Source organism: Chaetodon trifascialis, chromosome 16, assembly GCF_039877785.1.
Source record: "Chaetodon trifascialis isolate fChaTrf1 chromosome 16, fChaTrf1.hap1, whole genome shotgun sequence".
Classification (NCBI taxonomy): domain Eukaryota; kingdom Metazoa; phylum Chordata; class Actinopteri; order Chaetodontiformes; family Chaetodontidae; genus Chaetodon; species Chaetodon trifascialis.
Genome location: NC_092071.1, coordinates 12379403 through 12405968, shown reverse-complemented (window position 1 = coordinate 12405968; position 26566 = coordinate 12379403). Strand labels below are relative to the sequence as shown.

The following is a 26566-nucleotide window of genomic DNA, read 5'->3' as shown; positions in this document are numbered from 1 at the left end:
AAGAGAGATTCTTCAATTGCTTTCATTTCTAAGGATTATCCCTATGGAATATATTTTATCTTGTTGTATTAAATATAAATATTTCAGTGCGATATTAGCATTTACCAATCTGCTATTCAATAGGTGTTTGATTGGGGCAGAATGCAGTGCACTCATCATTAAGTGATAATGAGTTGAACAATCCGCTGCCTGACAGAAAAGATTAATTATTCAGCTAAATTTAATTTTATCCGACCTCATCAAATGCAGTTTTGCATCTTTGTCAAAGTCATAAAAAGCAGAAGCGTGTTCTCCTCTGAGGGGAAACTGCTCTCTAGTGGTGGCTCCACTGAACAACCACACGAGCAGAGAGGTTATTTCAAAGGCAATTACTGAGCTGTAATTAAGAAGGAAGCTAGAGAATGATTATAGGCTTTTCAACCGAAATTATACTGAATTAAATTAGAAACAGTAATTCATCTAGCACAATAACAACGAAAACAACGCAGTGGGTGCTGGGGTGCTAATATGGGCTAATGAGGGAGTGTGTGTTTTTGCCTGCACGTCCTATGATGTGTGAATGTGTATGAGAGGGGAGATGCAGATGTGATGCAAATCATTACTAACTAACTGTCATTGTGTACATTCTGTGTAAACAGGGCACAGCATTCATCAACACTATCACAATCAGTCATTAAGGTTTCAAAGTGTGTGTGTGTGTGTGTGTGTGTGTGTGTGTGTGTGTGTGTGTGTGTGTGTGTGTGTGTGTGTGTGTGTGTGTGTGTGTGTGTGTGTGTGATTGCAGGCTATTTTATCTTACATAAGTCCCCCGAGTCCTCTAGGACAGCCACAGAGGAATGCACTGCCTACAGGTCTGCAGTCCCCACCATTCTGGCATGGATTTGGCATGCAGGACGTCAATTCAACTTCACAGCGCCCCCCAGTGAAGCCAGCGCTGCAACTGCACATGAAGCCTGTTGGAGAGAGTTTCAAAATGTGTCAAATAATAATGTGTATAATCACAAATATCAATAAATAAACAACTGAGTGAATAGTGAGATGAAGTAAGGTGATCACTACTGTACAAACAAACAAATTAGAATTAGGCAAAATGAAAATGTTGAATTTCAGACTCAAGCTATGAATATGTGACTGTCTCATATGACAGCATTTGTTTTAATCATTTATTTATACAACAAGCTGACTAACACCCACACATATTCATACTGTCATCTGAACAGACCTCCAGAGGGCAGGCTGCTGCAGATGGCTCCGTTGAGGCAGGGCTGACTGACGCATGGATCTGGATAAAGCACACAGCCCAACTTGACCTCGCTCAGTCCGGCTATCTCAGCATAGCGGCTCCTCTTATTCTGGAGTGGCAGTTCATTACCGTTCAGCATCAGTGAGCCCAGGCAGCCCTGGAAGCCATCCTGGGCTCTCGGCGGGGCTCTCGCGGCACGGTCCCCGATTCCTGCACCCCCCTGGCTTCTCCCTGGCCCCGGGCTTGGCCTCTCACCTTGCCCGTTCGGTGGCCTCACTTGGGCCCCGAAGAAGAAGGACGAATCTGGGGCCAGGGGCCAGAGGCGAACTGGGGCTCGGGCTGCTCGGCGGCGCTCCACATAGCTGTCATCCAATGACAGGAGGGTGTAGTTTCTAGTCAGCTCCAGGGCAACAGCATGCCAGAGGCCGTCGTTTATTGGTCTGCCAGAGATACCCATAATGCCAAGGGTGTTGTCGCAGTCCAACTGGAACCAGAGTCGACCCCCTTCAATCTGTGGAAGGAGAAAGAAAAAAATTGAGTTTAATAATTATGCAACCACTAAAAGACATTCCACCTTCTGCTCAGCATGTCCAACACTGGGAAATAACGGCAGCTAAAGCACGGAAATGTGTTTACCTTGAGCATGGTGCAGGGATTAACACGGGTGAACATAATGACTCCTCTTCTCTGAAGTGTTCTGATCCTCAGGCCAAGCCTCATCTCTCCACTCTGGCCACTCTCTGTCACTCGGTACTTGATATAACTGTTCCCAGAGAAACTCAGAGAGGTTTGGCCTAAACATGCACAAAAAAAGAGATGCAGGATTAATAATTAGAGGGGAAAAGCTTCAGTTTGTAGAGAAAAGATAAATAATACATAATCTAATCCCTGCAACGTGGTGATCATCGTATCTTTTCCAATTAGACACACAGAAGCAGTCCCAACTTCAAGCATAAGGAGGGATTAAATCATACCTGCGCACTCGTCCAGTCTCTCAGGCTGACACTGGCAGACAGATGGCGCTGTAGGACCAGAACGGACACACTGCATGTCAGCTGGACAGGACTGGCCTTCACAAAGCTCCACAGGAGTGGGGCATGTCCCTCCTGGTTGGAAAGGAGCAAACAGAGAAAAAATAGAAAATAACACCTTCAGAATGTCATCATCTGTCTTCCTTTTTATTTTTTCTATTCTTTAATGGATGCAGTGTGAGTATGTAGCAAAATAGCCACATTTCACAGATTTTTACATCACTAACGACCAATGCTGGTAATGTACGTGGATGAGCAGCTGTGACAGGAATCGAGGACACTAACAATGTAAGCTGGGCTTAGTTTGATTGCAAGGGCAAGCATGTGTGCAGAGCTCACCAGGGCAGGTGCAGATCTCTGTAGGGCTGAACCTCAGTGACACCAAGCTGATCCTCTCTGTGCTGTAGGTGACAGGCGAGTCACCCTCCATCACCAGTGTCTGTTCACACACCCTGTCCCCACACTCCAGCTCCCCAGAACAAGCGCTGTTCACCACCACAGCCCCAGCTAGGACACCTCGAATCTGGCCCCGCTCTGCTGCTTCCTCCAGCTTTGTAGACAACTCTTTCTGGGAGTAGAACCCACCCATCCGTCCGCTGCCCAATGTCTCCGGCCTCTCCATGGCCAGAAGCAAGTCCACGCCAGATGTCCCCATCACTGGCTGCACACTGAGTATGTGGAGGGGATCCTGTTGTCCTGGTGACCATTTCCATCCGGCTAGCCCCCGTAGCATTAGTTTGATCTGGCTCAGGTAACGACCAAGCAAGTCCTCCGGTGTCAGGGAGCTGAAACGTAAGGTCAGGGCGCTACGCAGCAGTACATCTGTCACCTGTTCGACCTGGACAGACACATCAGCTATCACAGCGAAACGTCCATCACTCACTGTGGCATTCATCTGGTATCTGAGGAAAAATAAAGAAATACATTTTTAAGTAAACATTTTTTCCTATATCAACCAGTTTTTAGCATGTATGTGTGCTTGAGGGTGTTTGTGTGGTGTAGTGTGTACCTGCCGGGTTCCAGGCCCGGCAGAGCCACAATGCTGCCATCCTGTCTGCTGATCTTAAACATGCTCTTGGGCTGAAGTTTCTGGGTGAACGTCAGCACATCATTGGGGTCACGGTCAGTTGCAAAGATCCTACCAATCGAGCCACCCGGGAAGGTATCTGTTACCATGACAATGAAGATTTCCAGGGGGGAGACTGCGGGTTTGTACTGACTGTTCCCGATGACCCTCAGAAATGTCCAGGAGGAAGATGTAAGTCTTGGCTTACCAGAGTCACTTGCCTAGAAGAGCAGAACAAAGTGACAGTGAGATTTTCAGTAACTCAGATCAAAGAAACAAAGGTACAGTTCTGCTGGAATATTAAAGGTAAAAATGATTTTGGCATTTGGGCACGATTTCTTACTGAGGAAAAATGGTTATAGTATAAACATGGTCATAAGAAGGTCATACAACAAGACTGTGTTTACACTCAGACTCTGCTGGTGTCTGCATAACCAAACTATTAAAAACAAAGTTTGTGGATAGTGATGTAGCTGGAACTGAAAAGAAAAAATGCACCGACTTAAGGCAGCACTGAGGAGAAAACATGCTTCAGTGAGCCCAGGCAACAACATGCTGCTGTATGACAGTCCTGAAACAAAGGTTTCATGGTCCCCGTGTTGCTGAAATGCTGAAAATGTGCCCTCTGGGATGCCCCTATGGTAGATAAAACACGATAAAGAGCTCTCTAAGGTGGCCCAATGTGCAAGAAAATGTGATGCAGTGCCCTCTAGGGTGCCCTTCTAGGAGAGAAAACATAATGAAGTGCATGCAGCTGGAGCCCTTTTTAGTCTTATCGCCTCTGCCCCTCAGACAGCTTGAGTCTGCCACTGTGAAGCAGTCAATATGAATTAACAGACCCGCCTCCCATGCCACCATATTAGTGGCGTTAATAGCTTCTCCATTACACAAATGTGTTTATATAAGACTCCTTTTCAAAACCCGAGACTCTAAAAGCATGACTTAGCAGCTAACAATGAGAGACTGTCTGAGTAATGGGTAGCTCCTGATGCTGACGGTGTGTAACCATGCCAACAAAGTTGCCAGTAAACTTTTCCTGAATAAATGGTGGTTAAAAACACCCGCCGCTAACCTGGATTTCAAGAGTGAACTCTCTGGGGGCTTCAGGGTCAAACACACGGTTGGACCTCAGAGTTCCAGTCTGGTCCAGGGAGAAGAAATTTCCCTCATTTCCTGACATGATGCGAAACTCAAAGGGAGGGCCATTTCTGGGAGAGTCTTTATCGCTGATTGACAGCTTCAGCAGGGTGGTGCCAGCAGCTTGGTTGAGCTGGAAGTATGGAGGAGAGGAGAGGAGTCGAGATGGGCAGTTGAACACAGAAACACAAGCAAACACACAAAAAGACTGTTACCTGTATGATGGCTGTGGAGTTGGGAGGGTTGAAGACTGGAGGGTTGTCGTTAACGTCGGAGATATCGATGTTCAGCGTGACAGTGGAGGACATGGCAGGAGAGCCACTGTCGAACGCCTGCACTGACAAAGAGTACCTGGATACCTAGATGCAGCAGAAGGGGATGAGAGCGCAAGCATTGCATCTGTATGTATCAGGCAGCACGGCAAGCACTGTCATGCTTGCATAATATGAGACTTTATTGTGGGCTGACCTTGAGCGGACTTGCTATTTTCTGTCTTGCCTGTGCTCATGAACCAGAAAATTACTATTGATTGTTTATGAGATATTGTACTTAAAGATGCATCCTTACTAGTTCTCTGTCGAGCCGCTTATTGACTTTGAGCAGTCCTGTTACAGGGTCAATCCAGAAGTGGTTACTCCGGTCACCTTTCAGGATCGAGTAGGTTATTCTCCCATTTACCTGGCTGTCCAGGTCTTCTGCCGATAGCTAAAAAACAAAGTTTAATGAAAGACAGAAAAGTAGAGATACAGTCCACTCTTCTATGACATGCAAATCTGTAAACACAACCACTATATATGTCTGGATGTATTTCCATGACTGTTAGAAATGCATCTAAATGTGGTTCTGTCGATCTGAAGCCTCACAATCTCAGCTATGCTTTTATTATGTGCTTCTAAACTGGAAATATGTCTATGAAGTTTGAGCAACTACATGAGTCGGCTACCCCAGAGGATTACTGGTACCCAGATTACTGGAATGCGTAATTTGATATGGAGTCATTGTATTTCTACAACTAGCTATGTTTTGCCACTGTTGAACTTTAGTACCATCTACTGGATTTAAGATGTATGGCATTTATTCCCCTGGGGTCACATGCACAATGTTACCAAAAATAAAAAATAATTCATGTATCTGTAATTAAGATCCACTCCAAAATGTTTCTTCCGTTGCCCATGCTACACCCCTGCGCCAATTTTCATGAAAATTGCTGCTCTAGTTTTTCCCTAATCCTGCTGACAAAAAAATAAATAAATAACAAACCCAGCAAAACTCCTTGGTGGAGATAATGAAGTCAAATTAAGACCAAATGTTACCCTTGTAATTGTCTGTCCAACTGACGCGTCCTCGCTGACCAGAACATTATAGATGTCCTGACTGAAGGCCGGAGCATTGTCGTTGACATCCATGAGTTCAATGGTTACCATGGTAGCAGTGCTGAGAGGAGGGTTCCCGCTGTCCCAGGCCTCAACGGTGAGGTAGTAGTCCTTACACACCTCAAAGTCCAAATCATCAGCCACAGAAATAGAGCCTAAAACAGACACATAGCATGATACATACAGAATTCAATTTAATACAAAACAATGCATGACAATAAAAGGTCGTCTGCTCACCCAGGTTTCTGTCGATGGTGAACTTTCTCAACTCGTTACCCGACCGGATGCGGTAGGTGATCTCAGCATTAGGTCCGATGTCAACACTTGTCGCCAGCACTCGCAGCACCTCAGTTCCCACGGCTACGTCCTCAGGGACAGTAACAGCGTAGTCCCTCCTCTGGAAGACGGGAGCGTTGTCATTCACATCCAGAACCAAAATGGTCAAATCAACCTGAGGGGGACACAAGAGGCTGTTAGCAGGACTCCCTTAAAAATGAGTTTGTTGGTGAGGGTCCAGGGGACCCTGATAGTTCAGTTTCAGCACCACGGACAGTGGGCCATCCCTGTTTCCCTGTCTTTGGCGGCACCTATGGTGATAAGCAGTAATTGCAGGTGTGTTTTGAACCTCACTTCAGAGCGTCATCATCAGCAATCATCAATCTTTTCTTTGCTTGTTCAGCCATAGTAACAGTTTACTCACAAAGCTCAGAGAGACCAGCAAAAACAGTACAGTGCTTCACACACAAGTGAGTTGAAGAGCAAGACTGGGGGACCAATCACTGCTGGGCGAGGAAAAACGCATCACTAACTGCGCATCTCTTCACCACAGATGCCCAGTTCGTAATACAGCAAGTGCAAGGGCTCTGGTCAATAGGCCATAGGCTCAGTCAGTTTTGTGTTAGCTCATTTGGTGATAGATAGTGAGCTACAAGACATTGAACAGACATTTATTTCAACAAAAACCTTTGAGATTATTACTTTAATGGGAGCAAAAGATACTAAAGGCTCTACTGACAAGATAGTGGACTGAGGCAAAAATCAATTGAAGACTGTGTACATCAAAGACTGAGAGAGAATTTCTTGGCCACCGGATAAATGTTAGAGATTTGTGGTATTACTGAGTCAGATAAATGATGTTTTGGCTCCATTGAATGTGAGTCAAAAGTTCACCTTTTCTGGCACTGTGGCTCCATCTCTGCCCTTTGAGTGAGTTTCAAAAATACACTTCAAAATAAGTTAACCTTATTATGTTGTAAGGAGAAAGGGTTTATTTTTAAAGCTGTAGCTGAGGGTTGGGAGGAGTACACATTTTAAGAGCGCTGTAGGATGAATTTTAGCATTAGTTAAATTGTTCTACATAATCAAAAATCATATATTCATCCAAAATCTGCACATGACCTCATTTTTTCCTCTAGTTTATTTTCAGGTTGTGTTTATGTCTTGCTCTGACAGCCACAAAAGGACCATAGGAAGAAAAACCTAGAGGTGTGAGAGAGCAAATAGTGTTTCAGCATGTCTTACGGCCTTTTCCTCTTCTTTTCTGTGCTGCCTCCATCTCCATAACTGTCACCTTCCTCATCTTTCCCACCCACTGCACAATTTGATGAAGACTTATCTTGATTAAATCTACCAGGTTCTTTATCTGATCTCTGCAGTAAGCAACATGTTTTTATTAATTGCCTTCTCTTATCCATGTTTATGGACAGACATACAGATTGCACATCAGCAGACAGATGAAACCATGACTGACTAATCTGAAATTGAATATGTAGTGTATAAATCCTAACTGCATGATTGCGGTAAAATGGTTTACTGTAATTACATTAGACAATATGCATTTTTCTGTTTTTCAAAATAATTTAGGTTAATTACTCAAAGGCTGTCTTAATTACTCTGTATTTGATTTACAGTACCTAATTAGAAAACCATAATTCTATTATGTAAAATATAAATGCTGTGATGACAGTGAATTACAATATTGTTTACAAGTAAATATTATTTATCGATCTGCAAGTCGCCTCCACTCAAGAATATGTTTTTTCTTGTTCCTGCAGTTGAATGTGTGAACTTCACTGTGAAAGTTGAAATATGTGCAGAGTTTGAAACTAGAAGGCTTTTTTCACATTTCATTTAATCTTTAATCTTTTTCCATCCAGAATTTATTTCAGAATAAGTGCCGTGTTTTTTGGGACTGTGTGTATCTTTTGGAGCAACACTCCCTGCACAGGTTTTGTTTAAGGTTCAGGTGTGCCACCGGGAGCTCCAACCTGTGAGGACAGTGCCCCCTGTTGACCAGCCTGGTCAGTGGCCTGGACACGAACACGATAAGAGTCTCGGCTCTCTCTGTCCAGAGTTTTCTCCAGAATTACCATCCCTGATACCGGGTCGATGGAGAAGAACCCATTGACTGAATCCACCAGAGAATAGACCACTGTACGGTTAAGACCTGGAGATAACAAAAGACAAATTCATGCACACTCACAGATTTACATGCTTATATGCATTAAACTGGCTGTAGCAAACCTCTTTGATTAGAATAATAAAATAAATTTCTCACAGTTCAGTCAGTCAGTAGTTGGAATAATTAGTAACATAGTGGCTTGAACCTACATTCAGAGCATGTAGGATTTGGGTTCTGTGTTCATTATCACCCTTGCTTGATGTGTTACTCATCCAACATATAACAGCATAGCACCATAACAGCTTACCTTCATCAGGGTCGCTGGCTTGCAATCGGGTGAGCAACGCCTTGGGGGCGGCATTCTCGTACACACTAGCCAGGTAATGAATAGAGGAGAAAGACGGGGCATTGTCATTCACATCCAACACTTTGAGAGAAATGTCAGAGCGGCAGAACAGCCCGCCTCCATCAGTTGCCTGGGCAATGAGTTTGTAGGTGGGCGTCATCTCTCGGTCCATGACAGTGGCCGTGCGTAGCTCACCTTTGGACACAAATGCAGAGGTGTGTAAAGCTGTGGAAAGACATTTAATCTGTGGTGTACATTCTGTTTAGACCATGCAAAAAACAAAAGAAAGATAAGTGTTTATGCACCAGTGTTCGCATCCATGTAGAAATCTTCGACCCCGATGCCAAACAGTGAATACTGGACCTCAGCACTGGAGCCTGAGTCAGCATCTGTTGCGCCCACTGTCAGGATGCCCTTGTTAGTGGGAATGTCCTCAGGAAAAGAGGCGCTATACACCGCCTGGCACAACACACACAGATATACAAGCACAAAGTGAGACCACGCTGCCCAACACATCAAAAAGTGCATTAAACTGTGGGGCGCTGCGTCCATTATCCCTGCTGATTGAACTAGCACAACAGAGTAAGGTGCCCTTTCCTGACCCTGTTTCTGCTGCCGCCAGTAACTGCCTTTAGAAATGAACTTGAACACATTGGGAAAACTACTGTAGTATGTCCAAGTGCAGCACAGCATATCCCACCCTGCTGTGATTGCTCTGTGCTTCAGAGTTCTCCTGTAAATGGTTTCATAATAAAAAAAAAAGAGCTGTAAGGATAAGTCGATTAACCAATCAGGAGCATGAAGATAGCATAAAAGCAGCTTTCATGATAATTGATAGTTGAAGTCATTTTTCAAGCAAAAATGCTAAACATTCTCTGGTTCCAGCTTAACTGAGAGGATTTGCCACTCTTCTCTGTTTTGTATGACTGAAAACTGAATATCTTTACATTTCTCCTTGCTTGTCAGACACACAGTTTTAGAAAAAATGAATCAATTCGTGGAAAGACTGCCAGTAAATTAATTGATAATGAAAACAATAATTAGTTGTTTTCCTAATATGATTGAAATAATGTTCATCTAACAATTACCATTGCAACTGCTGACTATACTACCTAAAACTTGCATATTTGACATGAAGACTACTAGAATTATCACACTTTCAACTAGGTCTACCACTACTATCACTAGTAATACTGGTACTACTAGTACTACAGCTGCGACTACTACATTTACTACTCCTATTACGACTTAAATATCACTAGTATTTCCTGTACTTCTTCTGCTATGACTAATACTATGGCTGGCAGCAGAAGTGGCAGTAGAGCATGTACTTTTACTGCCATTACTACTACTATCATAGAAATACTATTGCTTCTAGTAGCACCACCAGGTACTGCTACTACTTAATAATATAAAAAACACGACAATAATTTGCTAACAACATAGTTATGCTACATTGTCTGACTCTTAATGTCCTTTGATCCATTTGATGCTGCTAACATGTGATGCCAGAGTAACCACTTTGCAGTTACACAGGTCTGACTTGTCTGAGAACAGAAAGAATATAAGAGGAGGAGAGGGAAACTGGGAGGATTGATTTCAAAGAGAATTAGTAAGAGTTTAGAGCGAGAATGAAAGTTTCTCAACTAATTATGTGAAATTGAAGAATTGCAGAATACTTTACTAAATGAAAAGGGATACTCCCAGAAGAGTGCACAGCCCAATTATCTTTCTTTCTTCTTCTTCTCTCCTCTTCCTCTCTTTCTGATTTTCCTCCCATAGACCAGCTTTGGCAAAGTATCAGTGCTAATGTTAGGATGAGTCCTTAAGCAGCAAGGGAGGAATTAACACAGAAGCTAAAGCTGATTGGTTTTATCACTGATTCATGACATTTGTGTGAAATCTTTTGTTTGTGTAACTTAAAGGGCAGAGTTCAACAGCTTTTGACTGTGGCCATTATCAAGATTATAATTATATTACACTCTATGTAAACATACATAAAATAAGTTCATTTATTTTCATTTTATTTGTCCCCAAAGCCCATCAGTGATAAATTATTTACTGAACATTTACCAAAGAAGTAGTCTATAGTCACAATAATGTTAAATATCTTTGTCTAAAACTAGAAAGAATACAATTTTTTAAATCATTAGACAAAATACTAATTGGAAGGTGGTTGCAGACAAACACCAGATTAAGTCAATTACTCGACCATGAATCCTAAAAAAGCAAAATAACACAGTAGCTCATTCCCGTGCATTACAAGGTCTGCTCTGTTTGTTTGCTTTGCATGATTTCATTTCACACATTTCCATTTGTTTGTGCCCCTGACCTGGTTGCAGATGGGACTGTTGTCGTTGGCATCCATGACTGTAACTTCCACCGCAGTACGAGCGACATACAGGCCATCACTGGCTGTGATGTTGAGCAGATACCAGTCCTGCTGCTCACGATCCAGCAGACCACTCACATAAACCTTCCACTCTCCCTGCACCAGGGCCAGGCCAAACACGCCCCGCGGGTTTCCCCCTGGAGGTTATACACGACAACATTCACATGTTGACACTGCACAGCGAAAGACAGAGGTGCAGATGCATTGTAAAAGACTTGGGAACAAACGAAAAGTCTTACTCACTCACACAATGAATAAGCATGAGCTCCCCACCCATCCATGCACACAAACACAAATAATGCATGTACCCTTTGGCACAATCAATAGACATCTATCATCATAGTAAACCAGGCTGGTGGTGTAGCAGCAATGGCCTTTCAAAGTTTAAAAATCTGACCTTTTATTACAGCACTTCCATTACGCCAATCAGTATTTTTAAATGCCAGAACACGAGGCCAATATATATCATCCTTGGTGATTATTATTATTACACTCTTATGTGAATGGAAAACATCAAGCTCAGTGTCAAGGTGAGAGTTTTGCTGAAGAGACCTCACAATGCTTTTTTTATTACTCCCATAAAAAAAGAAGTGACACACAAAGTCATGTGCGAAAGACCAACTAATATACTAAATATCACATAAGAATGATTAAAAACAGAAGTTCCCAGGTTGGTTGGCTCCATTGAAAACGAATTTAAACTATAGCTTGTTACAAAGCATCTTTCTCTCTTCCTATTTGAGAAAAATAAAAGTGAATTTAGGCTTCTGCCTCGCTTGAAATGTTTTCTTGTATAATGCACACCTTGTCATATTAAAATGAAAAGGAAATGAAAAAAAAAATAAAAGTTGTGTTTGACATTTGAGTTTAAACTAATTTAAAGTTTGACCTTTAATAATAGCAGCCCCATTAGGCCAATGAATAATTTCTATGCAAGACAATCTCGTCTCACTGTGTGAGGAACAATTGCTGCAGCACAAAACGTGTTGAGCTACATTATGTGAGCGTTCACTTCATTTCCTCACCAGTGATGTAGAAGCTGACAAGGCGGTTTTGATCCGTGCCGTCTCGATCTTTGGTTTTTAGAATGGCTACCACCTCGCCGAGGGGATCGCTCTCCTTTACTGCGCCCCGGTACAGCTCCCTCTCAAACCGCGGCGGGTTGTCGTTAACATCTGACACAGTGATCGTTACCACTGTGGTGGAGGAGAGAGACTGTGACTCCCCCAGATCAGAGGCCACCACTTCAAAGCTGTAGCTGGAGCAGGCCTCATGGTCCATCTGAATCACTGTGGTGATCCAGCCGGTTTTACTGTCAATTGCAAAGACAGAACTTGTGGTGATGGGGCCACTGAAGGAGCGAGCCTCTTTGGTCAAGTCCAAGTTGTAGGTGAGCAGGGGTCCAAGACTGTAGGTTACCTGTAAGTTCAGGAAGACACTGAAAGTAGCCTTTAAAAGCATCTACGACAGTCTGAACTGACAAACTGCACAAAGAAACACATTTGTAGCAACATCCAAAAGGAACAAAATACTTGAGCTGTCACACACCTGCCCATTAGAGCCCCAGTCTGGATCAAGTGCACGCACTTGGACCACTCTTGTCCCTACTGGCATCCCCTCCATCACTGTGGCCACATATGTGTTAGTCTCAAACACTGGCTTGTTGTCATTCACATCCAGGATCTGCAAAATGACAAATCTTCACTGAATCTTCCCACAGATAATGCAATAGGGAATTGAAATTCAGGCATGAGGCTAACAGGATTTATGTTTAACTGTCTCACCAACCTTAACCTCCAGGTCTACAGTGGAGATGGCCTCGATCAGGTCTCTTCTTGTTGTTGCCGCGACCTTGAAGCGGAAGATGCTGACCTCTTCATAGTCCAGCGGCTTGACCAGACGGATCAGACCTGTCTCCCTCTCCACCAGGAAGGTCCCTCCTTGGTTGCTGTCGATCGTCTCTCCTCCGACTACGGTGAAGAAGCCGGACTGTCCAGGGCCCATGTACACAGAACCTAGGGCTGTTCCTACTGCTGTGTCCTCGGGGATGGTGAAGGAGTACTGAGGCTGGCTGAAGGACGGGACAAATGCATCTGGTGGAACGACATGGATGAAGGCCGACACCAGCGAGTGTTTGGCTGGAGAACCACAGTCTGTGGCTTTGACAAAGAAGGACAGAACAGTCCCCTGGAGATGGTCCACAGTGCTTTTAGTCATCATCCAACCGCTGTCTGGCTCCACCTGGACACCATCAAAATTCCATTTAAATCAACTCCAGGACAATAATCCTAGTTATATTATATTATATTATATTATATTATATTATATTATATTATATTATATTATATTATATTATATTATATTATATTATATTATATTAGTCTCTTATACTACAGCTTTTCTTTCATTTAGGGTCATAGGTATCTATTTGTTTGTTATTTAATTGGATTTCCCTTTTGAATAGCAAAGCATCAGTCTTAATGGAACATCATTTTGATTTGATGAGTAGAAATGAATGATTACAGTTAACAGATGGCTGTTAATCCGCTGAGATTTGATGGTGGTATCAGATGAGAATATGTCTTAATTGGAAATCAGGGCTATAGAATAAATTATGAAACATAATATTGTTTACTCTCATTAAATACATTTATGGAAGTTGGATCTGGTTAGACTTTTGCTTCTTTTTCTTGAGGGAACTGAGGAGATGTTTGCACCTCCGTGAAGAACTAAACACACAGCTCTGTAACGCAAATATATTTTACAGTAGTATTATGTCAAAGAGCAGAGTGTACTGACCTCCAGCACATCAACCAGGGACAGACGTGCCTCGCTGTAAAGGGAGTAGGTGATCCTCCCATTAGACCCAGCATCAGGGTCAGTGGCTTGGATCTGTGTGACCAGAGAACCTTTGGCAACATTGGCTTTAATGCTCATGCGGTATTCCACAGCTCTGAACCGAGGGGCATTGTCATTCTCATCAGCAAGAACCACTCGCACTGTGCAAAACGATGCACGGCCTGGACAAATAACAGAACATAAATGGATTCATTAAATGTACATAGTTTTAACACAGTCAGAATTTGCCTTAGTCTCGTGTCATTGGATGATAAAATGTAATGCATTTGTAATGTGAATATGCTTAAATATTCATTAATCTTCAGGAAAGCGGGGTATTATTATACAAAAGCTATGATGTTACGCCTACAGAGCATGCACAAAAAATAGTGACCACCCATGCATCAATGTTAGCTAAATGTTTGACTTGTCAGACTTAGAGGCAAGAGGAAGCCTTATGTTGGCTGATATGACAATGGTTTCTGTCAAGGAATCAGTTTACAGTCAGTCTGTTCAGAAATAATACCTCCACCATCCAGGGCCATAATAGTCAGCACCATGTCCTTGTTAAGAGGACTTTCTCTGTCTAATTTCTGAACAGTGGATATGACTCCATCTGCATCAATGGTGAACTGAGTTTTCCCCAGATCATTGATGAAGGAGTAAGTGATCTGGCCAAACAGCCCAGAGTCCTCATCTGTTGCACGAACCTGGAAATCCATACAGAGATTTAGAAAATCATGTCAGATTGGTCATTACAGGATTCTACAGCACCATTCATGAAGGAAATTTCCTATTGAAAGTCCTGAGGGGAACATTATTGAGCGAGAAGGCAAACTTACTTGAATGACCTTTGACCCTGGAGGGGCATTTTCTTGGACCTCAGCAAGGTAGAACCTCTGGCTGAACACTGGGCTGTACAGGTTAGCTCCCAGCACACGAACAATCACCTGGGGATCACATGACAATTATAATCGTCACCCAACCATCATCATCCTCATGCATGACATTTTGCTCGCAACAATTAACATTGGCAGATTTGTCAAACATGATCACGTCAACATGGCACACGGACCAGCAGTAAGAGCATCAGGATTGTGACCAAATGGTGATTGATGTGGCTGCAAATACTCTTTACCCTCTGACAAACTGCTGTGGATGTATGCTGTGTCGACGCATCATGTCAGAGGGAGAAAGACAAGCAAAAGAATCGGGTGACATGTTATTGCTGCATCATATAATGTGGACTATCAGGGATGTGGGATATCAGAGTCCCACTTGTAATTACCACTAAAAGACAGATGTGAACATTTCTTTCCAGCTGGCAGCTCATCCTCATAGTAAATCCGATATGACATGAACACACATTAACCTCCAACTGCAGAGCCGCTCAGTGGCAGAAAACAGCAGTCGTGCTGGACAGCTGTGAGCGCGTGCAACAAATTCAAAGCTAGGGTTTGCTAAAGAAGGTCACTCGGCTTGCTGCGTATAAACACTGCAGAGGTTGAAAAAGAGCAAATCAGTTGACAGAACTAAATCATAACCGCAGAGAAATTGTCTCACCTGAGCGGTGTTGGTGAAGACTCCATCTGACACAGACACATTGAGTTGATAGGAAAGTTTCATGCCTTGTCGCCTCTTGTTAGACAGACTGAGCACTCCTGTATCTGGCTCCATCAAAAAAGTCATTCTCTCATTCCCAGAGAGAATACTGTACCTGATGGCAATTGAAAAAAAGAGTACAATGCTGATTACGGTGTGTAATGTTTTTTTGCTCAGGTGGTGCTGGAAACACAAGTATCTACTTTGCTGGCAAGTGATGAGCCAAAAACCACTTGAGAAAAAGACATGAAAGATGGAGTGAAAATGATTATAGTTATTACAAAACAAGATCACCTTCTTATGCAATGTGCTTTTCTAGGCATAATAATCTGAAAAGTTGTAACATTCAGCCGGGTTCACTGCTGAAACATGTACAAAAACCATCAACAGTACAAAACAGTTCAAAGAAAACACCAAACCGTAAACATTTTGAAATTTCTTTTCTCACCTCAGCCTATGAGCATCACAGATATCAGCGTCAGACGCCTGAACACAAGTCACAAAGTGTCCTCGGGGAGCCAGCTCGCTGACAAAGGCCTCGTATACTGCTTGGCTGAAATTAGGTGGGTTGTCGTTTGTGTCAGTAACGGTCACGGTGACACTGACATCACTGCTGAGGGCAGGGTCCCCACTGTCTGTCGCTCTCACAATGAAGTTGTAGCGCTGAATAAGCTCATAGTCGAGCAGGCGTGCCGTGAATACCAGTCCGCTGTTACTGTCGATATGGAAGTAGTCGGTGCTGTTGTAGATGTCAGATAGGATCTGGTAACTCACAATGGCGTTCTTCTCTGAGTCTTGGTCCTGGGCAAACACCTACAGGGAGAGTAACATTAAACATTGCAATTCCTCATGCATTATTCAAGATTTGTTTACCCTGAAATACTCTGCAGTATTCAAACCAAGTCCAAATGAAAAAAGGAAATAAAGGTCTGGGTTACACTGAGATACTGACTACATAATTGCACCTTAAACCACATCAAAACATTGTCCAGCAGCCAACATCATTTTGTTAAAAAAAACAAAAGCATAATGATACTGTATATGCAATCGTTGTCAAGTTATTAGGTCCAAAAAACATGACTGAGTGAAAAGAATTCCAATAGTCTTCCTCATGTGGGTGACAAAAAAATGTATATTCTTAGTGCTACGTTTACAATTATGCCAGTGTTTCAAAGCTGAGACATAATTATGATAAGCCATGATGACCAGCCTGAAGCCATTAAAACACATGTACAATGCTAGCCTCCCACTGAGCAAGCGCAAGTGTGTTGTAAGGCAGGATAAACATTCATGTAACCCACTCATCTTAGATTGCCCTCCTCATTCCTGAGGCCATTAAGCTACTTTGATGACTGGCTAACCTCAAAGAAATAGCTACAGAGATCACTGAATTCAATAATTTAGTGTCTGAAGAGATGCCTTGCGCAAACATGTGACAACAGCTCTGGTCTATTATTCGCTAAAGGTCAAGAGTTTCCACTGGGAAATTTCTAGGGAAATATCACACTGTCTTCTCATAAATAAATTATTCGGCATCTAATATTCACCCACAATTCTGCCGAAGTGAGTCATGGATGTAAACAATCATTCAGCAACAGTACACACTGGACTGACTCAATAAACACACACAAACCTCTAACACGGTCGTTCCAATCATGGAGTTCTCAGGAAGCACTGCGGAGTATGAGGTGTTCTGGAACAGTGGTGGGTTATCATTCACATCCAGCACGACAATGTCTACATCCACCTCAGACTTTGCCCCAGTCAGCGTGTCAGTAGCCTTCACTGTTAAACGGTAGTACTGCATGGTCTCGTAATCTAATGGGTAAATCACACTGATGATGCCCGTGTCAAAGCCAATGTCAAACTGGAAGGAAGGGTCTCCGTCCGTGATGGTGAAGATGACGCTCTGGCCTTCCGGACTGGTGGCATTGATGCACAAGACTGAGGTGGACACGGCCACATCCTCTCTGATGGTGACACCATAGAAGGGCTTATCAAACACGGGCATGGCTTTATTTACTACAGTAACAGGCAGCTCCACCTCCCTGGACAGTGGGGGGAAGCCACCGTCAGTGGCCACAACCACCACTTTGTACTCTGCGTTAGACAAGTCAACCTCAAAGGCCCTCTTTAAGGTCAGCTCTCCTGTCACAGGGTTCACCTGCATGGAATATATAAATACGTGTTTGTAATATAATAAGCATAAAAATGTACAAACCTATGTCCAATGCATAGACCCACTATGTAGAATTAAAAAAAAAAAAACCTGAAAGTTCCTGTGTTGCTCCTTAAGGCTGTAAGTCACTTCTCCATTCAGGCCATAGTCTTGGTCAATGGCTGAGACCCTAAAAATAGCTGATCCTGGCTCTGCTTCCACCTGCACTGCAGCGTAGTAGGGGAGGTTCACAAACTCGGGAGCATTGTCGTTCACATCCTCCACCTGAAGAAATTTTAGTTATTTTTAACAAATTGTAAAGACAATAATAAAGAGACTTTTGTTGGGCACGAATGCTTAAATAATCAGTGCCTAAAATTTGTTAACAGGGTCAGTAAACACCGTTTGAAAGTAAGAAATAAAACACTAGCTGTCCCATACATCATTATAAGTAACCCTCTTAACTTTAATGTTCCTGCAAAATTTCTCTTTGTGGAGCTTATAGCATAATATTCTCTACCTGCTTGTTCCAAACTTCCATTGAAAACACAATGTTTGTTAGAGCTGCACTGCACAAAAAGATTTAACATCAAATCAAAAAACAAAGCATCAAACAAAAATCTTCTACGTGGGATCTGGAGGACTTCAGATCTTTACAAGACTTAAAGGCAGAGTCCTGAACAAAACGTAAAAAGCTATGAATGAGTGAATAAGCTGAAATTAAACAAACATTGAGTTTGATATAACTAACTTGACACAACATCAGTCTACAATAATGTGTCCATGCAGGTGGGAACTAAGACACACTTTTACAGACAGATTTCCACACCTACCTGAACTTGGACAGTCACCCTGGCCACCCTTAGCACCTCATCTTCTCTGCTGACCTCCACCACCAGCTCGTAACTGTTTTTCTCCTCCCGGTCAAAAGGCACACCGGTGGTGAGCACTACTCCGCAGGTCGGTCGGATCGTGAAGCGTCCACCCGGGTTCAGCAGAGTGTACTTCAGCGGCTCATTGAGGCAGTGGCCGACTGTGTTGATGACAGTCACTAAAGTGACATTGGGTATGTTCTCCGGGATGGAGGCAGAGTAGACCGGGAGGGTGAAGAGGAGGCCACTGTCTATAGCTTCCCGGACAAGCACTGTGACTGACGCCACGCTGGAGAAACGTCCATCCCATACCTTCAAAAAAACAAAACCAGAGGCATTGGTGGGTCCTCAGCACAGAGTGGGAAAGCATTCTTTGCATTTGTTTGGCAGCTGAATCACAATAGGCTAATTCAGGGGATATAATGAAGGGGTTTTAATGTGCAATTCAACACTTTGCATGTATCCCTGGGACATGGAAACCTGGAGAGCACCTGCCTACCTGATCAGAAAACCCTGTGTCAAGTAGCTGAAGTATTCTACATCAAGACACTGAATAATTATGGGCAATGTGTGCAGAACGCAGCTGACCCTGTGCTGTGACCTCTCAGTGGAGATCATTATTATGAGAGCCAGTCTTGTCAGGTGTCATGCCAAATCATTTACCTTCACATTAAAGCGGTAACGGTCTTTACTGAGGTTCTGATTGCTGACTGTCACAATCCCAGTGTAGCGCTCCACAGAGAAGTACTCCACATTGTTGTCCACCATAGAGTAAACCAGTCGAGGGGTGATGGACATGTCGGAGTTTGGGGTGAGGTCATTGGTCATATCGGGGTCGAAAGCTTCGACCCTGAGGACCTCTACTCCCATGTAGGTTGGCAGGAGGAGAACTGCCTCGTAAGTGTCCTGTGATAACTTTGGGGGTGAGTCGTTGATGTTGATCACCTAAGACAGAGTATGCATGCTGTGAGAGTAGCACCTATGAATGTAAGATAAGAATCAGAGTAAATCAAGAATGGTTTATGAAGCAGTGGAATCTGTTATTTATTTACCTTTATATGCACCTCTGCTGGGCTGTCAGCACTCCTGGGAGGCTGACCACTGTCTCTAACATGAACCCGGAAGAGGAACTCAGAGAAGGTCTCATAGTCCAGACTGGCGATCGTTCTAAAATTTAAGAATCATTCAAATAAGAAGAAACCCATTCTTTGCTCCGGAAATGATGAGACGTATCAGTTTATGAGCAGGGGAATCAGACATCCTTAATGGTGATACAGTTTGTCTGGTTTGTAAATGCCACCTACCGAATTGATCCAGTCCCGGAGTCCACACTGAAAAACATACGAGCGGTCTCGTCTAGGATCTGGAACACCAACAGGGCATTATGATTGCGGTCCCTATCTGTCGCCTGGATGACTAGAGGGTTACCATCCTCTCCCAGGACAACACTGTTGATGGGAGCAGCCTCACTGATTGCGCCCACATATCTGGTAAGGTTAAAAGAGGACACCGCTGTAAGAGAGGAGAGCTATACCTAAATCAATCCAGAAAATGACCCGCTGTCAGGGCTCGGCATGGCTCAGCAAACAGCGTAGGAGCATGTTAGTGCCAAAAGCTCTTCTCTTTTGACCACCACCGATACCTGATTTGTTGGAAGACCGGTGGGCTGTCGTTGACATCCCCCACCTGGACGATAACAGTGGTGCTGGCCTCCACTCCAGCCATGCTCAGGGCATGCACCACCAGGAAGTAGGATGTAGTTTGCTGCCAAGACAAAGAAATGCAATGAGCAAAACTTTGATCTTAAAATTCCATCCATATATATAAGTGAGGACAAGACTGGTCAGAATACTGCGCTTTGGCATACAGTATAAATTTGCATGCCTACTACTTTGCAACACAAGCATTGCCGAACCTCAAAGTCAAGTAGTCTGCGTGTGCTGATTACACCAGTATGATGGTTGATGAAGAAGCAGTGGTCCTCATTGCCTCTGCTGATATCATAAATGAGTGCTGAGCGGCTGAGGGCACTAACGGTGGTCACATGTGTTCCAATAGTGCTGTTCTCCATTATCTGTAAATACAAAGACATTAGCGTTGAAATTTTTGCCAATTTGGTGAGCTACGTGCACAATTTCATTAATGTACCATCCCTCCCTACCACCTTCCAATCTTTCTTTAATGCATCTATCTTTCTCTTCCCACACCTCTGACCCATGCACCCACCCTTTCCACCAGCCCTTTCTCTCTTTACCTCAGCCTGATACTCCTTCTGAGAGAATTTGGGGTTGGAGAAGTCAGAGAGCACCAAGGAGATGCGAACTGAAGCTGTGGCCATTAACGGAGGAAATCCACTGTCTGTGACACGCACAGTGAGGGTGTAAAAGCCCACAGAGGTGAGGTCAAGCTCCCTGGCAATGAAGATAAGGCCTGTGGCATTATCAAGGCCAAACACACCACCGGTGTTACCTGAAAGTAGCAGAAATGTTACAGGCATCCTTACTTGTAAATGCAAATCCCAGGTGGTGGGACAGCATTAAAATCTAGTCATACCACTGTTCAAAAACATAAGAAATGTGAGACATGAAACTAATAAACGCCTCTATTTTTATATAACATCACACCTGCTTCCATAGAATACGTAAGTTGCCCGTTAATCCCATTGTCTTTGTCTAAGGCTGTCACTTGGAGTACAGAGGTGCCTATGGGAGAAGACTCATATGCCACAGCATCATATATGGTGCTGGTGAAGTAGGGGATGTTATCATTGGAGTCCTCCACTGCCACCAGGATACGAGCCAGGTCACGGTTAAATGGAAACTCCTGATCCTTGACCTGGGGTGAAATGAGAGATGAATATGGATAGTATAGTAGGAGGTGATAAAGGAAAGAAATCAGCTAAAACTAAGTGAGGCAGGCACAGCTGCCAAGAGGAGCATAACTTGGAAATGAACACAGATACGCACACAGACACACACTCATGGTAAGAGCCAACAGAGCACACGCAGAAACATATTTCTTCCATGTCTCCCTTCTCACCATAATAGTGAGGATGTGCTGCGTTCTCGCTTCGTAGTCCAACCTGTCCGCAGTGTAGACAATCCCTGTGCCAGGATTGACCCGGAACAGTCTCATACTGGCTGGGTCTACGCTGCCGTAGATGGAGAAGCTCAAACGGGCACGTTCGTCCATGTCTGACGCCCTAACCCGCAGCAGTTCCATGTCAACGGGCACATCCTCTGAGACGCTGACATCATAGGCTGGCTGTGAGAAGACTGGAGGGTTGTCATTGCTGTCTTGTATTCGAATGAACACCTGAGTAACAAAGAGGCAGAAGTGGAGTTTGAAAAGTCAAAGGTAGGCACAGAGCTGAAGTGTGCTCAGTATATTATCCTTAAAGATAAGAGCCCTAGTGTAGAGTTAGCTTTGGTGACTGATAAAATTTGATTCAGCTGTAAGGTGGTGTTACCCTTTGAATTTTTCACTTGCGAGGTGGAGATAGAAGCAGTATTTGCACTAAATCTCTATAGAGTTATGGTTCTGGTATTTTTTAAAGCCAGACAGGATGTTTTCTAAGAGGGATGTGGGCAATTTTTGCATTTATACAAACACTTGACCTTTATTTCCCCAAGCTAATCCCATTAATCCGCTGATATTGAGGATTTCCCTTACAAGCCAGACTAAGTAGGGCAGTCAAGACAGCAGGAGCACAGAAAATGTCAAAGACAGAGCAACAAAAAGCACATTTCATAGTCAGCAAGAGATAATTTCAGAAAAAGGGAGTGCAAGCGGAAAGAGGAAAGCTTGGAGTAAACAGCTCCCCTAGGAAGAGGTAACAATAATTTAATTTGATGTGGGTCTGAAGTGTGTAAGAGGCAGTGCCAGTACATAACAAATCAAAAGTGTGGGTACCTGTGCTGTGGCAAAGTTGGTCCCATCTGTCACCTGTATAGTCATGTTGTACACAGACTGCACCTCTGCATCCAGGGGCTTGGCCACGACTAGAGTCCCCACCCCCACTTGAAGGTCAAACTGCATGTCAAAGCTCCCTGGAATCACACACACACCCACACACATAGTTCACAAGGAGTTTCAGTCATTTAGTATTCACTTTGCGTGCTAAACTCAGGTGCTCTAAGTTATTACTGTGTAATTGTTTTGGCCAGGTGCCTGCGTCTGGAGCTGGAGGGTCTGTGAAATAAAATGAACTGAAATGCAATGCAATGTAGCAACGAACCCACTTGGCAGCCTGAGAGCTGTTAACAGCCACACAAACATCTGTCTTATCACTCCAAAACACAACCCATCTCAGAGATCAAAAACCTGCAGCCGGGTCTTTTCCACGGGCGGTGAGTGTACAGTTTAGAGGCTTAATGTTTGATTAGAGCAAGGGAGAGGATTGATGTGTTACGTATTCAGTCCCATCCTTCGTCTCATTCCAGCTTCTCTCTCGAGATATCTGGGAGCTTGAGCTCTCCTCAGCATATGAATACTGATTGGGCATTTTTCACAGGACCACTGAAGCGTGTTGAGTCGGAACAAACCACGGGGATTCTCTTTTTTTTTTTTGCTGTTGTTGTTTTCTGGAGGGGAGGCTGGTCAATATAACACCACAATCTTGCAGCATCAAGAAAAACAGAATTTGCAGTCTGTAGTCTCTAAATAAAAGGAAGTACCTTTTCTTTGCTGTCTGCTAGAGGTGCCTCTAGGGGGTCTGATCATGCTTCAGAGTTAGTTTTAGTGTTTTTGGTAGCATCTGTATTTTACAAACACAGCAGTACAAAGTCTGAACAGGTAAGTAATGCAGTATGTGCAGTATATGTCTGCAGAAAAAAAAATCTAGTAGCAGGCGATAAATTATGAAAAGAGAGTTTTGTTAAATAGCCAATAATTGAGATTCCATTTTAATTACACACTTAGTTTTGTCTTATTTCAAGATAATAGCCTTAACTGCTGTCAGCAGATAAGCGAAAGACATGACTAATGACTCAAAGGGACCCTGTGGAGTTTTGATCAATATTGTTGCTGTAGAGCAATTCTTTTGAGTGAGTCCCCCCATTGTTAGTATCACATATTCATCTGACACACATCAATGCTCTGACAAACATGAACTTCAACGTAAAAAATACAGACAGCCTGAAATTGATCTGTGGCAGAGGTCAGTGACACAGAGTACAATACGTTACTTTCCTATTGTCACAAAAAACATGTTGGGTTTGTCTGTAACTGCAGAAACATCATCAGGCAGCCTCACGTTAAACTTAGGAGGCATCACAGCGATTCAGATGTTTATGATTACATGATTTTATCTTTTTTATTTATTGCGAATGATCTATGAGTGTATTTCGAGTAGAAATCCACCATTATAGTATTTAGATTTGTTTTGTATGTAACATAATTGGGTTCTGAATGAGTTAACATCACAGCTAGATATTACGGTATCCCTTCAAATAGATATCTGGAGCAGTCTGAGGTAGGAACACTACAATTAGATGGCAACTGTGTCACATCCCCTTCCCATTTACTTTCTTAAGTAGCAGCACAGTGGCTGAACCAAACATTTGAACCTGTCCTGCCTGAGCAGAGATTACAAACTAGTGCTGTTTGGGCAGAGTTGTGTGAGAATCCTTTTTCAAGCTCAGATCAATCAACACTGCCGTTGGCTAAACAAGATCCTGCAACTCTATGTTGCATTTTCTGAACTTCTCCAGACTTCTCGAGGAAGAGGTGTGGCAAAATTAGCTTTGACCAGACCTGTGTCAAGGGAGCAGTTTCTTCCACATGCATTCTGAGGAATGTAGAACATTTCCCTGGCGAGCCGTCCGCCTTAACAGTGAGAGAGAGAGAAAGAAAGAGGTTATTAATATTTAGGGATTCAGGGATATTCTTTGATCAAAGGTCTTCATCATCTACAGTATACAGCGCTCTGCAAAGCCGACCTCTTGACGTTTTTCTCAATTATGTGTATTATTAAGTAATGTGAGCGGACTTTTCATCAGAATACTTCAGCACCGTAAGGAAAATGTGATTCGTTCACAGATGACATTCAAGTCCAGATCCTGGAAGTTTGCAAGAGGAGATAATCACCATGCTTTCACCTTATGTGCAAAAAAATATGTGAAATATTGATGAGCTTTTCCTGCACAATTATTCCTCTGATATCAACACTAAGAGTGGAACAGCAAAAACGCACCACATTTGCATTTTCTGTATCTTTGATGTGTGTGTGACTGAAAGGAATAATCAACTAATAATCAACTCCTTTTCATATTTATATCTGAGGAAGGGAGCTTTAATCAGACCCACTGAGCAGCAATCAATAACGAGCTATTCACTGATTTCAAGGGACAAGAGAAAGCTCCAGTTTTAAACAGGCAGACTGGTATAGAACTAGTATGCTCTTGAAAAGATTCATTGTCTCCACCAAAGCCTGTGTATCAGCACAAGCCATTCTTTTATTGTCCTTTGTTTGCCAGCTTGCTTTTAGCAAAATAACCCAGACAGATGTCAAGTGTTTTATATATATAATGCACTTTTGTCTGTGCACAATTAATATGAACTGCACAATGTGTCAGCAGCCTCATGATTTTTACAAGCTAATGTTGATTATGAGAAATAATCACTATAGTTAACCTGAAAGCAGCAGTATCTCCACCTTTTACTATGTATGGTGTGAAATGCATTGCTTCCAGTGTGTTGTTCTGGATCATCCAGGGTAGGTCTGACCCAAAAACCCAAATAACATCTCTCAAAAGCTAGTGTGCCATGCAGATATATCAGTTCAATTAATATTAAAATACCTCATCCCTTCAGGGGCAGTTCAATGTCTTTGAGTTTGACAAACGACAAGAATCTACATTTTTTTGCTAGTGAGGCCTTGCTGTTTTTTATAGTTGAAAAAAACCCTGAATAAATGTATTTGACTTAATGAGTCGAGTAATCAGAGGAGTATTGACCAATCATTTTTGAGCCAGATTTGGTTGCATGCAGGTAAACAGTCTGTGTGGAGAGCAAACGAGGTGGAACACAGAGGCCGAAATGAATTAATTGTTCTCTAGGCTGTCAGTTTAGTGTTGTACGTAAACTTTCTTACCGATGATATTGAACCAGACAGGTGTGCTCGACTGGCTGACAGCAACCACTCCCACCGGCTGAGCTACCGCAGCTGTCTCCAGAATAGAGAAATTGTAGGACCTCTGGGTGAACACTAGGGGCAAGGGCGAGGGGACAGGTTTGCGAATCCACTCTACGTGGAGTTTGACAGTAGACCATAATGGTGGATCACCGCCGTCCTCCGCTTTTATCTAGGAGATAGAACAATATTGAGAAACTGCACCTTCAGCTGACACATTCAAGAGCCAATGAATGAAACATTTGGGATTTTAAGCAAAATGCTAAAACAATGACAAACCAGAGAGGAAAACAGAAGATTTCACAGATGAAAGGATGAGATTTACTGTAAGATGGATTTTCCTTCACGTTGGATCTGGTGTTAGTATGTATGTATTCAGGGCAAGCGAATATGGAGATGTGGATATGGATGTATTAGATGTATTAGAAATGTGGTCCATTTCACGCAGATTTTCAAAACTATATGGATGAGATCCATACTCATGTCCTCTACACCAACACAGCACCTATATTAACTTATAACTACCCTCAACGTCCCATTGATCCCAGCAATTACAGTTTAATGGGATGGCTGTCGCTGTCTGACTTCAAATAACTTGCTCTGCTTTCCACGCACCAAATAAAAAAGCACTAACCAATATATATCAACTAAATCTTTCGAGGAATATATATGAACCTATAATGGTAAAATAGGGCATTATAAGCAACGTTCACTCGTGAACAGAACCTGTATGTAAGTATGTAATACTTATCATTTGCTTAGAGAACAGTATAACCCTGAAAACAAAGAAGGAAAGGGAGGAAGATTGGTGTGTGTCACAGGAAAAAGCTGCTTCCACAATTCAACTATGAGGTGTTGTCCACTGCAACTGAGCACAAACACAAACTCCAAGGGCAAATGGGCGTGACGAACTGATCAGTGAATCAGACACATGAGAATCAGTGCATCATCAATCACTGCAGTGCATATGTATGA

General features: G+C 43.0%; 1 protein-coding gene across 1 annotated transcript in view; it reads right to left on the bottom strand.

Annotated features, from left to right (window-relative positions):
* LOC139345023 (protocadherin Fat 3) overlaps positions 1-26566 on the bottom strand; it is a 62990-nt gene that overhangs the window by 14542 nt on the left and 21882 nt on the right. The window contains exons 9-45 of the mRNA XM_070983470.1: positions 25553-25763; positions 24214-24285; positions 22372-22508; positions 21499-21774; positions 21084-21294; positions 20714-20928; positions 20375-20533; positions 20102-20223; positions 19764-19946; positions 19512-19626; positions 19123-19404; positions 18421-18771; positions 17699-17872; positions 17063-17593; positions 15878-16242; positions 15391-15544; positions 14670-14777; positions 14354-14537; positions 13789-14009; positions 12778-13230; positions 12538-12672; positions 12015-12408; positions 10930-11126; positions 8903-9056; positions 8559-8792; positions 8118-8296; positions 6088-6301; positions 5791-6005; positions 5045-5182; positions 4693-4836; positions 4413-4610; positions 3284-3561; positions 2614-3176; positions 2218-2349; positions 1880-2037; positions 1223-1754; positions 800-953 (exon numbers count right to left, since the gene is read on the bottom strand). Of these exons, the coding sequence (XP_070839571.1) occupies positions 800-953; positions 1223-1754; positions 1880-2037; positions 2218-2349; positions 2614-3176; positions 3284-3561; positions 4413-4610; positions 4693-4836; positions 5045-5182; positions 5791-6005; positions 6088-6301; positions 8118-8296; positions 8559-8792; positions 8903-9056; positions 10930-11126; positions 12015-12408; positions 12538-12672; positions 12778-13230; positions 13789-14009; positions 14354-14537; positions 14670-14777; positions 15391-15544; positions 15878-16242; positions 17063-17593; positions 17699-17872; positions 18421-18771; positions 19123-19404; positions 19512-19626; positions 19764-19946; positions 20102-20223; positions 20375-20533; positions 20714-20928; positions 21084-21294; positions 21499-21774; positions 22372-22508; positions 24214-24285; positions 25553-25763 (8543 nt within the window). The remainder of the gene's footprint in view (positions 1-799; positions 954-1222; positions 1755-1879; positions 2038-2217; positions 2350-2613; positions 3177-3283; positions 3562-4412; positions 4611-4692; positions 4837-5044; positions 5183-5790; positions 6006-6087; positions 6302-8117; positions 8297-8558; positions 8793-8902; positions 9057-10929; positions 11127-12014; positions 12409-12537; positions 12673-12777; positions 13231-13788; positions 14010-14353; positions 14538-14669; positions 14778-15390; positions 15545-15877; positions 16243-17062; positions 17594-17698; positions 17873-18420; positions 18772-19122; positions 19405-19511; positions 19627-19763; positions 19947-20101; positions 20224-20374; positions 20534-20713; positions 20929-21083; positions 21295-21498; positions 21775-22371; positions 22509-24213; positions 24286-25552; positions 25764-26566) is intronic.